Source organism: Amia ocellicauda, chromosome 9, assembly GCF_036373705.1.
Source record: "Amia ocellicauda isolate fAmiCal2 chromosome 9, fAmiCal2.hap1, whole genome shotgun sequence".
In the NCBI taxonomy this organism is placed as follows: Eukaryota; Metazoa; Chordata; class Actinopteri; order Amiiformes; family Amiidae; genus Amia; species Amia ocellicauda.
The window spans coordinates 4,608,175-4,626,272 of NC_089858.1; the positions used below are offsets into that span (position 1 = coordinate 4,608,175).

The 18,098-nt window shown below is 39.2% G+C and overlaps 1 protein-coding gene across 1 annotated transcript in view; it reads right to left on the reverse strand.

Annotated features, from left to right (window-relative positions):
* Positions 1-18,098, reverse strand: part of LOC136758427 (fibrinogen C domain-containing protein 1-like) — a 122,660-nt gene that overhangs the window by 77,161 nt on the left and 27,401 nt on the right. Inside the window, exon 2 of the mRNA XM_066712762.1 lies at positions 2,767-3,243. Coding sequence (XP_066568859.1) covers positions 2,767-3,243 — 477 coding nt within the window. The remainder of the gene's footprint in view (positions 1-2,766; positions 3,244-18,098) is intronic.

Consider the following 18,098-nt stretch of genomic DNA (forward strand, 5'->3'; position numbering starts at 1 on the left):
AAGAGGGGGGGAACAATATGTTTAAACCCCTAAAATCTATAGTATTGTATTTTGAGACTTATTATTGTATTGCATACACACATTATATATGCACTACAATAATATATAATGTGTGTATGCAATACAATAATGTGTATTTTATATATATATATATATATATATATATATCCTTCTATGCCATCTGCTCAATCCTATATTGCGTTTGGTGCAGAGGTTATCTTGTTTTGTGGCTGTTATCAGATGTGTATTGCTTAATAGTATTGAACCCCGAGGAAGCTTTGTTGTGTCATTTTTAACTGCCTTACCACTTAGTGTGGCTATAAATCACTTTCCCTTGGACTGAGCCCTATTACACTGAGTCAGACCTGCAAAAGCACACAAGAGAGAATGCGACAAACTGTATGGACAGACCTGTTCATAACGTTCCAGTGTTTAAATTAACTCTATCTGAAATATTCTACTTCTATATACCTCCTCTGGCTGTAAAGAAGGGATTTTTCTTTTGGCTTTGCCAGAGAATTGTCTCCACATTGTTTGGTGGTTCTGTAATTATTCTTCTGTCTCAGGAACTGTCGCCCATAATAACAAATACGAAACACTGGGTGTAAAACGGGCTGGAGACGCCACTGGGCCGAGCTTCTGAGTGCGTCGGGACAGTCACAATCTGCTCCTCGGGAAATCAATCCCAAAGTATAGATGTTGTTAAAAAGAGCTCAAAGTAGAGAACATATACTTAATTTGTTTCCTTTTTTGTAGTGCGGTTTTATTTTTTATTATTTTTATGAAAAGGATAACAATACCAGGATCCGTGTTTTCACCTGATTTTAACTATTGTCCTTCAGAAATAAGTTTCAAAACAGTATTCACATTTTTCTAAATCAGAATATATTTTAGATTAGATTAATTTTCTTTCCACACTGGAGCATAATGCAACTTAAAATGTTCTTCTGCAGAGTTGCAACCTTTTGTTCGGGGTTGTGTTCCCCTGATACACCACATACACCTGATTATTTACATTTAAAGCACAAGTCAAGATAGATGAATGATAATGATAATGAATAATGATAATGAATGATAAGCCTGTAATCGGAATCATACGAACTGTATTTAAGAGCTAAAAACTCCTTTATGCATGTTAAAGAAGGGTGAACGAAAAAATAAAATAATAAACAGTATTGCTTTTCCTTTAAAAGTTTCTTGTGGAGATTTCAGAAACAGTCAAATGAGTGTGTTTTTAAGCTGGACACGAGTGGATTCGGACTATCAGAGTGATCCAAAAGGAAGTGAACGTCAGAACCTTTCACATAGGGCCTGTTTCAAAACACGACACGTACCCAGTGCTTAAATAAATAAGAGTCCTCTATTCGCAAACAGAAGCTGAACACAATGAAAATGTCGGTACGGGAGCCCGATACTTGCAGCAGCAATTAACTTGCCGTGGTCTTCCTTCCCTCTGAGGAATTGAAAGCCTTGCCCCCGAAGTGTAAAGTGACAGTCAATTGCGTACGGCAAACTATAAGATGTTATCTCCTTGTGAACAAGAAAACGGGAGATTAAACATTTTTTTAAAGCAGACAAAATAAAGGATGGGTTTTTAATCTCTGGAGTAACAAAAGGCTAACCTTTCGCCATCTCCCTTCCCGACAAAACATTGAATAATGCAAGCACTGCAGTGTTTAATGGAGAGCAGGACTGTGCGGTGAATTCAGCGTGGTCCTAAACGACAATACGGGGCCACGCTTTCACTCAATGCTGTAGGGAACTGAGAAAGGATTACCAAACCGATGCAGATCCTGGACTGAAATACTCAAGGCTCATTTGATTGTAGCTATTCTAGTTCTGCAACTATGTGGGGAAGTAGATTGTATTTGTTATCAACACACTAGCGATCTTGATGTTTCCTGTCAGTTGGTGAAGACTACCCCATACTTAGCCATTGATATTGTTGCTATTCTGAACATTATAAATCTTGGGTGATCTATCGCGGACATTTTTAAAAGTGTCTTTCAACACTAGCTTTCCAACCCCAGTAACTGTAACAGTGAAGTATGTGTTAAAATAAATAAGCAAACAGACATTGGGGTTGATAATTTCCCCCTGGGGTTCAGATGGTCTGTATCGCAGCAAACCCTGTGTATGACCTTACCCTTAAAACAATTACTTGCCCTACTGGGAATGTCTTTATTGCCTTTGAAGAAAATCAACTACAATATAATAACTATTGATCAAGAGATCCAATTATTGGTCTTTCAGCCTCTCTTTTTAAACCAGCCATAAAACTAACAGTGATATTTAAGCGGAGGCCATTGTAAGCTTGGTTTTGTTTCACCCAGTGAAGATGGTTACTAATGCTTTAGAGAGCCACTTAAAAAGAAAACCCTTTCTCCATCAAAGCCTAAGAAACCTATTAATAAGGCACACTGGGGTGAAAAAATGAAACTTAAAAACTCTAGTTTAGTGGGGAATTATATTTTCCCCGATGCTTTATAGGAGCAACTAGCATTACCCGTTACCTTTGGGATAAATTAGTGGAACCATGGCTCTGTCCAGAAAAGAAATAGAATCAATCATGAAATAATAAATTGCAATATTAGAAATGGCACACAAACGATATGCATTTAAATGTATTCAATAGATATGATACTTTTCTGCATAAAGTTTCCTTAAATTTCTCTTCCGTGCAGGTGGTAAAAAGGTCCGGTGGTATTAATGGTCCACAGAAATGAACCCACTTAAACCCTACAAACTTTTCCCCCTGGGGTTTACCTGAATGAGCCTCCCTTGTTCAGTCTGTAGGGTGTTCAGCTCCTGGCCCAGATTGCCCTGGCCTCTCCTCAGGGCCTCGTAATCCATTTTGAGTTGCCCGGCGTGCGCAGACAGTTTGGCCACCTCTTCGGCCAGGTTGACCAGAAGCGCCCGGTCCTGCCCTTTGACCGACTTCAGGTCTGAGTCGTGATCGGTGAGTGAGTGCAGGAGGGAGGTCTGCACACCCTCCAGTCTCAGGAAGTTGCTGTTGTAATCTGGGCAGTTGGGATCGATGAAGATGTTGATCCGCGAGCCGTCGGGCTTCTCCACCGTCACCAAGGCGTTGCCCTCATCCTGATTGGTGCTGATGAGTGGGGGGCCTTCCGTGACTGGGGCGTGGTAGTGGTTCATAAACAGGATGGTGCCCGTCACTGTGACAGCCAGGAGCACGGCCACAAATAGCAGGATAGTGCAGAGAAGGTAGCCGCAGCTCATCCTCTGGAGAAGAGAGAGAAAGCAAGTTCCAGTCACTAAGAGGGCTTCAAAGAGCACATCCACTGACATCAAAACACACCGAGGCCTAGACCAAACCAAGACTTTGCCTTACCCACAAATTCCCCCTTTATTCCACACATGTACCCAATCACCACTTATAACTAGTTATAAATAACCAAAAAGTTCTGTGAGTGCAAAGGTGGTTCACCTGAGGCTGTAGGAGTTGAGTGGTGTACATGATCATTTACAAAACTGGAAATCAGCTGTAGGTTAAATGGCAAACTAACAAATGCTGATGACCGGCTTAGCATGCTTAACATGTTGGTTCTAATTTGTACCATTTTGCTACAAACATATGACTAACATACAATACAATGACTGGTGAGGTTTATATATATAGAGAGTTTGCAATTTGCTTGCAGGTCAGAGTTTTGATTTGGTCCAGGCCCGAATTGCATTGCTCGAGAGTGTGTTCGCTGTGCTGCAGAACGTGCTCCTGTCTCTTCAAATAAAGCGTTTCAAGGCGAGCCAATGGTCATTTATAAATTAGATGGACTCCCATAGCTTTCAATTAGCAGATAATTAATGCCTGGAAATGGCCTGTGATTTGACTTATTATTAATTAGTGGAGGTGGGGTGGAACAGGCATAATAACAAATGCATAATAACCAAGCTATAACACTGTATTATTAATGTACACAAAGTAAGAGTTTATATATATGAACCATGGGCCTTGTGTTAATAACATTAAGCTTCTCATTGTTACAGATTAGATTGGGTGAGATGATGAGACAAAGCAAGAGTCCCCTGCAATGTATGTTGTTAAAGCTGATTCGAAGCAGAAAATGTTTGAATATCCTCAATGGGACCTTACTTTGTGAGCAATATATATTTCTGAAAATAAATTCACATAAATAAAAAGAAGCCAATTTAGGGATATAATTAATGGGGCCAACTAATGGAGCAGATGAATAAATAAGATACATTCAGAAGTGTATCCACAAAGAGCATCAAAGTCTAGATAAGATCCGTGGATCAATAAGATACTAGCAACCAAAAAAGCGATGCGGCTGACATAGCCATGTTTGTAACCTTTTTATGTTCTTTTATTTAATTACTTCACTCTACATGCTTCTCCTTTATTAGCATCAGTCTACCAATACCCCCCATCTCTCTATTTTATCAGCAAAATACATTATACTCTTGTCAGCATAATAAAGGCTCTGATGTTTGTTTGTTTTCCTTTAACAGCCACACCGTTTAGCACACACATCCAACACGCTTGAGATGGATATTATGCTTGGTATAGTTAATTTTTACCTCAACAGAAACCTTTCTTTTTGTTTATTTAATTCCTGCCACCTACATTGAAAGAGTTGACACTGTTTGCAAAGCACAAGCAATTATTATGGCATATTTTAATCATCACCTTAGTGGGTTAAATCAAAACCTGCTACATTAATATTCACGGGTGTAGTAATTCCCTCTTAAGTGAAGTTCTGATACGTGTGCGTGAGGGAACGAGAGCGTGTCTGTGTATGTGTGTGTGATGTGATAATTAACATGTAAATCAGTCACATCAGCAGATTTTACAACTCTAACGGTCACTAATGGCACAGTTTGGATGCTTTTATTATTGCTTTGGGGGCAGAGTAGGTTTAATTTTAAAATGCTATTGAAAGAATAGTTCATGGTCTCCCTGCGACATTGCAAATTCAAACTGTCTATGAACAAAATGTGGAAAGAAATATAGCATTCCTGGGGTTTGTGCTTCTGTTTTTTAATGTACTGCCAGTCTGTTTAACCCTTGTAAGATGGAGACAGACAGTCTAACACAGAGCAAATTCTGGACGTCAATAAAGGAAAGGAAGAATGGAAAAATAGCAAATATAAGAATACTGCTCCTGTGAACACAACCTCCTGTAAATGAATGATTAATGTATGCTGCACTGTTTCCTTTCAAAAGTGACACAAAAAAGACTAATCTGATGGAATTGAATGTATGTATAACATAGGTAATATTAACACAGGGCTGAAACAGAGTCTTTTGCATTGAGAATTCCCTTTCTTCCCCAGAAAGACCTAGTTTCCTTCATTTACAAGGTTCAGTTTCACTCTGGTGTTTCATTTTTCATACATTCAGGTTCGGTTCTTACAATCAGATACCGACAGAAAACAATACAATGAAACCCGGCTGCCGATAAACTGTCAGTGACATAACATTTTAATTCCGACTTGAAGAGCGGAGCTTGTGATTGCCCCACAGCTGCATTATGTAGTAGACGCTCATGAGTAACATCACTCCATAAATATTCATGAACGCCGAACAGATAATATAACTTGTTTTCCGAGCTGCAGTGCGTTGATATGGATGTAATAAATCCATAAGTGTTACACAATTTGACCTTCCGGTGTGAGCAAAAATGAATTCATATTGGAAGAGGAAGAGAAAATTAGCAATTATTTATAGGTGTACACAGTGGGCAGAATTAGGGCTATTTCAGTTAAATATACGGCACATTAACCACAGAAATACTAGATGAAATCCTCGGATCAATAAGACCAAACAAGCAAGATTGGCTTAATGGCCTGCTCTCATTTGTCAAATTTTCGGTCTTTTCACTACTTCATGCTGTGTCCTTATTTAGCGGTGTCAGTCTATCAATAACACCCTTTCTCTAGTTTATACACTATTTAAACTTCAACTGCAAAATCTTGGACACAAATGCTACACATTTGGTGAGTCACCGAAATCAAGATATCGAACTAGTCTCACAGATTGTCACTGGTCTTGGACAACCCGATACAACTTAAAGTAGGGAAACCAGTAGTAGTCTGTGAAACCAGCTCTTACAGTGTATTTTAAAAAACATACTCTCACATATGAGGTTTCTGTCCAGTTACTCTCTTTATTTTTTAAATATTTTTTTTAGCACAACCCAAACTTTGACCACATACGACAATCGTTGCTTTGCAGCCAAAGTTTCTGCAGTGGCTTTATCCCTGTACATCGTTCCCCAATAAATTAGGGACGGAAGGAGAGGACACACACATATAGATGACGCAAACACAAACCCAAACCAAAACCAGCCTGTTGTATTCTCAGTGTTTACTCAGTGACATTCCTTTCAAAGTGCCATTGTTAATTAAGTTTGTGAGGTTATTCACAGGGGCTTTTGGAACAGTGGATCACAAAAAGAAAAAAAATCTCAAAGCAAAAAATAAAAAGCACAAACATGAAAAAAAAAAAAGATAGAATAGAATCAAAGCCAGCATTTTAATTAGTTTCACTGTTTCACAGTATGGTTCCACATTGTAATTAGCAATGTTAATTTTTTTTTAGATTCTGGGCGCGGATTGTCTTGGAGGACGGGGAGCCCTTTCGCACAGCGCCTGACCCCTTTCATACTGTGGGTGTCATAGGGAGGCGGGACGCCAAATTATGGCAACAATACGGCCACCAAAACAAGTCCTTCACGTTCCTTTGCTCCCCTCAGCCCTTTAATCAAGCCAAGTCATATTTACTTTAAAGGTAATTAATTGGCACACAAATTCCATCCTGTCAGTTAACATGCTGAAAGTAATTGCAGTCCCAGACCTATTTGTTACAATAAAGCAACCGAACCTCCTACATGCAAGAATTAGCTACCCCCCTTTCCTTTCTCTGAATTATACTGACACAAGCAAGGTAGCAATCAGCCCGAGAGCACAAACGAAATTGGAACAAGCTTCTCCCTGCCAAAAAGCAGCGCTGGCCCAGAGAATGGGTGTCATTGACGAGAGAAATAAGCAGACACCCAATAATAGATAGCTTTGCATTTCACTTTTCGCTCCCTCTCTGCTCTTCCTATCCTCAAATCTAATGGGATATTAAATGGCGATTTATAACAACTTCTGACGAAAAAGTCATCTTACAGTCATCAGGCAAACGCTGCTGGCGAAACTTGAAGAGGACTTGGCTGAAACTGTGATCTGTCTATGACAGGGCCAATACACTTTTGGCACCTTTTTCCACTTTCCATGTGTACCTGCTGCTGGAGTAGGATTTAAATAACACAAGAGAATAAGAAGGGACAATATTTGATAACGGCTTTTATTCATTCCTGTTGTCAAAGAGTATACCAGGGGCATACTAAACACCAGGGGAGAACCTCCGCATATTAATTTTGTTCTGCCTTCTACTGAACAGAATGGGCCAATCATAGAGAGATAAGGATTTGTACCAAAGACATGTCAATTTAATCCGTGAATGTGGAGAAATGATTAGAAATGTTTATCTGTCATAACGTCATTATTGTTATTATTGTTATTTTATATAATGTTGCTCTATCCTGCACGTTAATTCCTGTTATTATCTTGTATCTATGACGTACAGGTAAAAAAACAACACTTGCTTAAGCAATGTAGAAATTAACAATTGGCTGCCCATTACGGTTTAAATTTAAATCCCATTTATGCACAGATATATGTATTTATTGGGGATAATTGCATTTCTGTCTCTGATCTATACCCTTGTCATAGCCCCTTCTGTAGATCAGTAACACAACGACAATAGGATAAAATACAAAGAGAAATCTATATGCTAATTTCAAAGTTTTAAGGTTTTTATCAATTGTCTAGCTGTCGCTTGATAACTTACAGACCCCCCAGCTCAATATTTTACAGCCCATTAGCCAATTGAGATGGCCCTGCTCATGGGATTAGTATTTGTCAATGGACTAATCATGCATGTCCATAGTTTGCCTATGGAAGATGATTTATTTATTATTCTCTCTGTAGAGTCAAGATATGTAAATCTGAGCACTGGGCTTAAATCCCTCTCAAATTTTAAACAAATGGCCTGGAAAATGAAAACTTGAGGATTTTCCTTTAATAAGAATCTGTTTAAATAATGAATAAATCCTTAATGATCCACTGTGCGATTCCATCCGTGTTCCTCTGGGGACCCCATTTGTTAATATGAGTCAGGTAACGAGACACAGCGTTTGAGTTGGAAAGACAAAACTAGATAAAACCATCTCATGTTATAAATGCCTCACAAATAACAACATATCAATGAGTGCGGTGAATGAAAATCACCAATCAATCAAAGACTGCAGTGAATGAAAATCTTAAATGTTATCTGTGGTCGGTGTTTTGGGAATGTGTGTGTATGAGGCATGGCTCTCGCATCACCCACAGAAATTGCTTCATTAGGAGGGAGACTTTGAATGTTTATATGGAGAGGTACGGATGTCTAAACTGATGTTATAGGGCTTTCAATCTTTTATTTGTTTGGGTTGAGAAATGGATGAAGCTGATCTTGCAGTTAACTAAATGTTTTGGAGAATAAAATCTGAAGATATTGCCTTATTAGATCAAAGCAGTCAAGTGATGAGTGCAGATATTTGTGCACCTGTAAAAAGTCCAGTCAGAACAAGGTAGACAGTTACCAGTCTAGTCACAAGTACGATGTCATCTTCTCCTTCTGACTTTCTGGAAGTCATTTCAGACCTTTTCGGCTTTGTTTATTAGAGGGGTCTCCTTAACGTGACTGAAACTGCGTCTCACATGAGGCCTTACCTGTGCATTTGGCCTCACTGGGCCATAATCTGACCAGCGGTGCTGGAGCGGAGAAGCGTTTGGGACACACTCACAGAACGTCTGCATGAGGAAGGTGGGAAAAAAAAGATGTGTGTTTTTAAATGTACAGCTTTCAACTTCAGACTGCAAGGGGGTGAGATACGCAGCTTACGAAAGGGACAAGAAAGATATTTAAAAGCTCTAGGTTGTTAAAGCAGGGCAAAGGAGGTTGTTACCAATCGCCGCTGTACTTTGTCAACTCTGTGGTAATTGTGGCAATGTAGGGCACAGGAAACATAGTACACCAAGCCAAGTCTAGAGCACAAGAAGCTGCAGCAGACATGCAGGTACGTTGCAAGCTTGCTCAAAGCAGGATGAAACCGAAAAGTTACAGCGAACATTGAGCTTCTACTACATACAGGCTTGGAAGAGAAGAACAGAGCAGGGTTGATTGTAATACTCCCTGATATGAAGTTACAACAAGTACATGTTATCAGTAAGGAAATCTCTAATATCCTCAGTTAATGTGATTAAGCAAACAAGGATTACAGGTAATTATACGTGGTTGCTAGTACAGTAAATACTGTAACACTGGAGTACACATGCACACAAACACACACACACACACACATATAAATCCATTGCTTTTATGTATGTGTCTGTATTTATGTATGTATACAGTATATATATATATATATATATATATATATATATACCAACATTATAATTATCATCAATATATCTATATCAAGAGAGAGAGAGAGAGAGAGAGAGAGAGAGAGAGAGAGAGAGAGAGAGAGAGAGAGAGAGAGAGAGAGAGAGAGACAATGCATCAAAACCACAAGCAATTTCTATCACTATTTGACCGCAGCACTTTCTCGTTCGCTGTGACCAGTGTTTGTCAGACACTCTGTCTGAAAACCACCTCTGGAAACAAAGGCAGGAAGCTGAAATGAGGATCTGCTGGTCTGGAAAGTAATGTAGAGATTATTAAAAGTGATGTGTGTTGCCATTTTGTGTTTGGTTGCATTTTTCTCTGTGAGACACTAGTACTGACAGTGTGAGGTAAAGAGACATGCAGGCTTAATCTTGAGTCTAAGCTGATATTCAAAAGGATTTTTAAACACGTTTCCTCCAGGGTTTACAAAGCACTATAGGGGAAACAATAAAGCGGGTAAGCAGGCAACTGTCAGCCCGCTTTTGTTCTTCATGAACACTTATTATTAGCTAGTTAAGAACAAGACAAAAAAAATGAAGTGAATGTATTCTGGCAATCTGTTTTATCAGCTTTTGAAAGCGGTGCCACCCGGACCTTGTAAATGCCACTAGGCAATCACATGCTTTTATGACTTGATTATTTATTTCTAGCTGGTTCACTTCTGGGTGTCCTCGATTCCCTTCCCAACAGGATATACAGCTGTAGTCAAAGTTATTCACCAGCTTCATTGACTGAGCTGAGACAGTGTGCAAACTGCTGACTGCCACTCCATTGAACTCGACATGTCTAGTTTACACACACGCCCTGGCTTCAACTGGTTCAGTCCAATGCAATCCTAACAGTTTGCCTGGTGCCGAATACATGTGCATCAACATCCAAAAACGTGGTAATGTAATAAATATGGTTAAATTTAGCAACGATTTAGTAATCTAAACAAATCACCGGTTATGATTGTTACAAACAGGACAGGACATCCAAAAGTAAGAGAATCAATCACTATAATGTACATTTTCTTTTAAGCACAGAACAGACACTAGATTTTAACTTCCATTATGCAAGTTTACCTTGGTAAATTCACCTTAAGATTCTTACACTTTTAGTCTGGTTGGACTGTAGTTTTACCATCGTTTTATAGTGGCTTCAGCATGGGTTCAGCATGACTTCATTGTGGTTTACTACACTGCACCATGAGTAAAGCATGATGTACTATAATACACATCTTATAAACATTTATCATGATATATCATTCCCATGGTCTAGGGTAGTATAGTGAATGCATGCTGAAACTATAGAAAACACTATAAAACTGGAGTAAAAGCACAGTAAAAGCACTCAGATTCTCTGGTGAATTCACCCAGGTAAACCTGTGTAACACATAAGGGAAGACCCATTGAGATATTCTGTCCACTGTGTGTTTTGTTTCTTTTGTATCTCTTAATACAATTCTCTGCCACAACAAGTGTGACGCTCTGAGATCTTTCCTGTTGAAAGACAGCTTGCCAGCTCTCTGGCGGCAGATCTTTCGTGACAGGGAAAAGCAGGCATATCCCTCACTTCCTCCCGACAGTAATAGCATGATGGGCCATTTTGGGTCTGAGAGCCCGGTGAGGTGTAAAAACACTGACACAGTTCTGTAGTACTGAAAGTAGGACCCTGTGTTGTAACCCATCTGGGAAACCCATCTGGAAGTAATCCACCTGGGTGCTATTCGGTCCCACCTCACCCAAAGCAAAATAAATTAAAAGGAACTGATTTACTTCTCTATAAATAAGTCACTTAGATGGAGCTTAATAATAGACTATTAGCACCTGACCTACTGTGAGCTGTTTTAGCATATGATGTGTCCTCGCCTGCAGGACTCCTAGAACCTTTTGTTTACAGCTTGTTAATGTTATCACACTCTCGGGCTCTCCTCAGAGAAATATAAAAGTAATAAAATGTGTCTTTAGCCAGCAGTGCGACTGTCTACGCTGCACATGCTCTGTGCATGTTTGGGGCGTGTTTCGCTAGTGACTCACCGAGGGAGTCGCACGGCATGGAGGCCTGGATCTATCAAAGGGCACATGGTATTGACGTCTCTGTACTCTGTGGTTTTCATCGATGATATACTTTATAAACTCATCGAACGCTGATTCATCCTGGCTGTGAGCAGTAAATATGCCAGTGAACTAAGCTGAGTTTAGACAGGAGGAGACAATGTCATCTGTGACTGTGTCAACACACGCATGCACACATACACAGAAGACATGAATCAATGAATGGAAAATGCTGTCATCAGTACAGCCTATAAATCATACACTTTGATACAGAGAGTTTAGTTTCATTCCTTGCCTGGCTTTTTCTTTTAGGTAACAACAGAAAAGCACAAAAGCATTCAGCCTTATGGTGCCATAAAATAAATATCTATATAACAAAAAAATTTGTATGATTCCTGATTAAAATTTTTAATCTCCCATTTTATGTTTCTTATGCCATAAATGTTCTTAGTTATGCATATTTATTGTTGTTTCTACTGCAATGAAATTCAATGAAGCATCCCAAAGTGGGAATTTATCCCAGATAATTTGAGTTATATGTTTGGAACTCAAACACACGATAGTTTTGCAATAATAAAGAAAATTAGGAACTCTAAACTGTCACAAGTTTTCACTTTCGTTAAACATGCTGCACTGTAAGCCTGCTCTCAATCGTTTTACATAAAATATAATTATCTCCTATTTGGGGTTAAGGAAAAAACTGGAAGAAAGAAAGGCGTTGTGTGACATTGGAGTTGATGGCAAACTGTCACCGCTCTCTGGAAACACCAGGAGCCAGGAGTCGAGTGTGCTGTGAAGGTTTCTTGAGATGAGTGTGTTCTGGGGCCCCAGGGGGGACTGTCAGAGCCGTGTTTGAGTTATCATGGCTCTGCTCGACAGTCTCTGGAGCTTTCCTCCATCCTAAGCAACAAATCGCGGTCTCTACAGATGATTGGATGTCCTTGGTGGCCCAAAGACCAAGGGCTCGAGCCCGTGGGGCTGCTTGTCACTGCGCTTATCGGCAGTTACGGGAAGAGGAGAAAATGTGTATTTTTTAAAATCAAACTGGGAATCAGTGAAAACTAAACAAAAGGGAAGCAAAAAAAAACTATTCTCAGAAATTCCAGAGACTGCTTTCGTGTGGGCTTCTGACTTTGAAGGAATCCTCGCCTTAAAACGCATTAGTGCGCTGGACAGTTTTAAATCTCTCACTCTGCTGTGTCCAGAGGGATACATTTTGAGAAATGCAGTAAACCAACATGGTGCTGAGCCCTAAGCACAACAGAAGATGTATTTAAACTCTTTACGTGTTGGAAAACAAAGCAGCAAAACATCTTTCAGAGAAAAACACAATAAAAACACCAGCGGCAGATTGCGGTTACTTTTTCCCCTCTTGGGCCCTGACAATCTTGGATTTTCTGTTGTGTATCAGTGCATGTGGAGGTTCAGTCTGAATCTGAATAGCTTGGCCAGCAAATAGATCGAATGCATTTTATATACCAACGCACCAGTTTTGTGCAGCACAGCAATTTAACACGTGGAAGAGCAATGATTGGGAGGCCTGAAACATTTAGATCTCTGTGTGGTTCACTGGGATTGCACTGAACTCAAGCACTTTGAGATGATGGGCATTATTTCAGTTACATTCGGCAATATCATTCCGCCTTTGTCAAGTGACTGAATGGCGCAATCACCACGCCGCTACGATGCACTATAATAATGTAACTACAATACAGCTATCAGGGTAAATGTTAGGCAAAGACAATCTATATGTGTAATAGATCTGTATGCCTTTCCCATTTACTTGGTAGACTGCATGTGTGTATATGTGCGCGCATGTACGTGTGCGGACAACAACATATCACGCATTTGTCCGTTTACGTAAGCATCTCATTCAAAGACAGACGTGTTGGAGAGAGAGTGAGAAGCAGTCGAGGTGTGTGATTAAATAGTGATGACAGTGGGTCTGCTTCTCTGTGCAGTGCGTTCAATTCGGTAAGGGGAAGAAGAAAAAAATAAAGAATTCAGAAAGAGACGAAAAGATGCTGTTAATTCTTCAGGGCGATGCTGACTTGCATCTATAAAAGATGAAGAGAAGGCCACATAAGTCAATACGAGCAGGTCTTTGCTCTGCGAGGCCAGCTTTCCACAAAGTGGCAGAAAGTACTCTAATATATATGCAAATATCACCTGCTCTTACATTAAGCTGTGGAACTTCATATTTCTCAGCAAGGGCACTTCATAGAAATTGTGCAATAACTCCACACCTCTTTACATTGCTTGCATCCGCTCTGATAATTGTAAAATATTAGGTGGCAATAAAAACTGGGTCATCTCTTTTTATCAGAGACTAAAGTTAAGGGTGTTGTGCATAATTAGATTCACAAAAAGTGTCTCACACTTTAGTGGTTGTTACTGTACAATTGTGTTTGTGGAAGATATCGACTCTAAGTTAACTCTGAGCAATTTTATTTTAAATAACGGGATAAGAAGGGTCCATTTTGTATTCATAGAAAGATACTTTTTGCTCAGCATTTTACGCCCCTTAGTTCACAAATCCAATGATTAAAAAGTGTTCTACTGACATATAAATTCCACCTAATATGTATTAATCATATGATGTCTGGAACATAAAACAAAGGAAAATCTGATAGAGCATATTACATACCCCGCTTGACTATTTAAATGCAATTCTGTTCCAATTAAATCTGAATAATGTTTCTCACATACACACGTGATACATTTGTGTAAGAATTGTCCTACCTTTTGATTAAATGCCTGTTCGTGCCCTAAACATGTGTCACAGATGCTGAACCTATCAACAGGAGCGAAACACCGGTTTGTTCCCAAAAGTGATTTGCATAAAAAACATTTTCAACGTTACTGTCGTACACTGTATCGTGTCTGAATATGACCTGGGGTGAATTCCATGTCCCAGTAGGTCTCGCAGAATATCACAGGCATATATTAGATTTAAAATTGGGCCTATTTCTAGATATTAGAAAATGCCAGATTAGTGCAGTGCAGTGACAGTAATTTCTGGAAATTTCCCAGCCTAATCTGCTGAGGCTATATTTTAAGTAGCCTACTATGCAAAGTATGGTCCAGTTACAAGTTTAGTATTTTAGATTGGAGAAACAGTTCTATGGTTTCTGTTTTTAGAAAGGAGCTTCTCCAAAGATTCAGAGAAAGCGGTGAGATCCTCCAGTTCAGTACAGTTAAGAGTCAAGAGTTTGAGTAAATTAGGAGAGCAGTATGTCGAGTCTAACATCTCTGGAGGGAATTCAGGAAATCTCAAATTCAAAGGGACAGAAGACTGTTTTTCTCTTCTTTATTTTGTATTCGTTACCTTTCAAGAGAGAGCAGTTGTTTTTTCTTCAAAGTGTTACCTCTGCATTCACAGAAAATCACCTCCGATCCTTAAAACCTCTCCAAGACCAAAAGCAAAGCCACCACACTGAAGCTTTTAAATCTGTGAATTAATTAATCATGTTTCTTTATAGGAGTGACTGTGAACTTTTCAAAAGAGGTTTGTACATGACTCGTATGACTGGCAATCTGCTTATACAGATTTTAAATGTTTGTGCAGGTAAGAGATATAATCCCAAAATAATAATGATTATAATAATTCTTACCAACAACACCGGTAACAAAATTCTTCTGCAGATGAATAATGCATATGAAAATGAATAAAAAATAGTCCCCACAGGCCATAAGGTTTAACATGCCACCCACCCAGTTTTTGACAGCTGAAGCAGTGGTTGATGTTTATGGAGAGTGACTGCTATATATGCATGGGTTTTAAGAACTACCTCCAACCAGAAATGATAAAACAAACGCTCACCCAGGGAGCAAACACAGTGACTTTCAGGGTTGAGTCAAAAACCTTTCCTTCAGCAAAACACATCTCCCTGTTTGCCCGGGGAATGCTGGTAACGAGAAATGCTTAGTATTTAAACAAATTTGTTTGAAATGCAAACACATGTATCAGGACAGGATTTCTGCTTTGTCTCCGCCTGAGTTTGCAGTGTCCTGTTATAGCACATGTGTCTCTGGTCTGTATTTTTCAAGCAGGACTTACATTATTCTTAGTCAAGTGTCCTGCTGGCAAGACAACTACTGTTGGGAAGCCAAGCAGTATAACAATCACAACAGGATGCCCAAAGATGCCAATAAGGCCTTTCAAATTGGAGCTGGATTCCATACATTGCACAACGCAACACCTCTGAACACGTGTGATTTTTCAGATTTGATCTCCTGTCAACTCTCGGGGTCCTGCTGAACTGGAGTGGTAGATTCACTCTGCCCATGTGATTTTAACAGCAAAAAACAAACAAGAACCAACAAGAACCTTTACCTGGATTGTTACAGTATTTAGGTCAATTTATTTAAACATTATATTACAGATCTTCTATCCCAATGGAAGAGGAATGCCTTAAAAATGAGTGCATCTGAAGTCCATGTTAGCTGGTTAATCCCTTTCTGGGTGTATAAGTTGATTTGTTATTTGATGAGTCTGGACAAGTCAATTTGGTTCATATACCTATGCGCTATGGGCGGGCCCCCTAGTAATTTCTGATTCCCCCCCACTGAGTTCATCCTGCGAGTCGTTATACCCTTGAGTCCTAAAATATGCATTTACACTCAGACAATGTACCTGGAAGGACCACCAGAGTTTGTAAAGTTTACATTAATGGTCTCTTTATTGATGAAAGGGTGGGTTGTCTTCTTTCATTTTACTCCTGAATGCAATACGGCATGGTGCTGTCACTACTGCTTATGATCTCCAGGTTTGTTGCATGCTGCTGTGTTCGTCTGTCGGAGGGCAAGGTAACGTGCCTTCTAATTTGAATGTAATTTAAACGTTTTTTGAGACTTGACTGATGAATAAAAGTGTGTGAGAACAAGTGATGGCCCTGGTCTCATCAACAGTGTGTCTAAGAAACTGTCAATTAGAAATTATATATTTCTGCACCTGTTTCTCAGACCAAATCAGATCCTGTGTCATTTTTCTATTGTCAAAGTACATGTTAATACATGCTTAATTACACTATTCTGATGAGTAACTAACATGTAGTTAATGAGTACCTACTGTGTTAATAAACTGTTATTTGGGAGACCTACTGTAAAGTGTTACCCACTCATTAGTTTCAGACACTGCTAAAATAAACAGCAGTATTTAATATTAAATACTTAAATTCTGGAGAAATACTTTGGTAAACCACTATAATATAATGTAATTTTCCATATGAATAACGATTCTCAATCGCTCTTCAAAATGATATGGATCTGTAACCTCGATAAATCCATATCAGACAACACCAATACCTAAACCACCCACATTTCTGCCAATTCTCCATGTCCAACCTCTCTGCTCTTGGCTTGTGGAGTTCCCTGTGATCATCCTAATATTGAGAGTGTCTTTTCAGAGAGGAGGATTGTGATCGAGGTGATTAACGCTCACAACAACAGCTGCCTGAGTTTGTACTAATTAATAAACACTCTGGGAAAACAACTCGAAGAAAAACATAAAAAACTTCACCTGGTGAGGGATGCAAGGGATTTTTCTCAGAATAATCTTTTCATATTTTATTTACTGGTCCCAAAATAGCTCTTTCACATAGTGCTCTGTACGTGTTTTCATAGTGGGGAAAATTAATCACAATCACACCTTCGTTTCAGTCTGCCCACTCGATCCACTGCAGGCTCACAATGGAGCCCAACCCAGCAGACACAAGACGCAAGGCAGGGCGCACCCTGGAGAACATAGGTTCATTGTAGGAGTGTAGTGATAAATGTTCCTGGATTGCACAGGAAGAGTCCGGGATAATTAGGAAGTGTTGCTGCACATTGTAGTAGTACTCAAAGGCTTGGATTTGTCTGTGCTTTCTGCTGGTATGAAGGTTATTCAGCATCTTGTAGAGAAAGGTCTGTAGAGGTAGTTTAGGACAGATTACATGGGATAGGTTTAAAACCACAAATCGTCAGTTGTAAGAAACATTTCCCACTAGGTTATATCAACCCCCCCCCCTTTTATCTTTTGCTATTTGCCACAGTCTTCAGAGTTCAAACAGTGCAATCCATTTCTGTTCTACGATTTCTGTAGGGAGAAGCATTCATCAAACAGGAGTTTTGCATTTAGGAAGCAGCAATGAAAAAAGGCGCACACAACAAAGGAGCAACCAATACACACACACACACACACACACACACACATATATATATATATATATATATATATATATATATATATACATACATATACAGACACGCACATGCACACACACACACACACACATAAATTATATATATACAGACACATATACACATATACACATTTATTTTAAAGTGGCCAAGTTCAAGGTTTAAAAAAATAAGATTGTTGATACTATCTTACCATTATATGTGGATGCTTGCCACTTGTATAACAAATATATCATCCCAAAAATGTTAAGAAAATTACATTGCTATTCTGATTACCTCCTGCAGTATAAATAGGCTTGCTACATTTAAATATTTGTGGTTTTAAAACTAAAGAAATTACCATAACAAAACACACATCT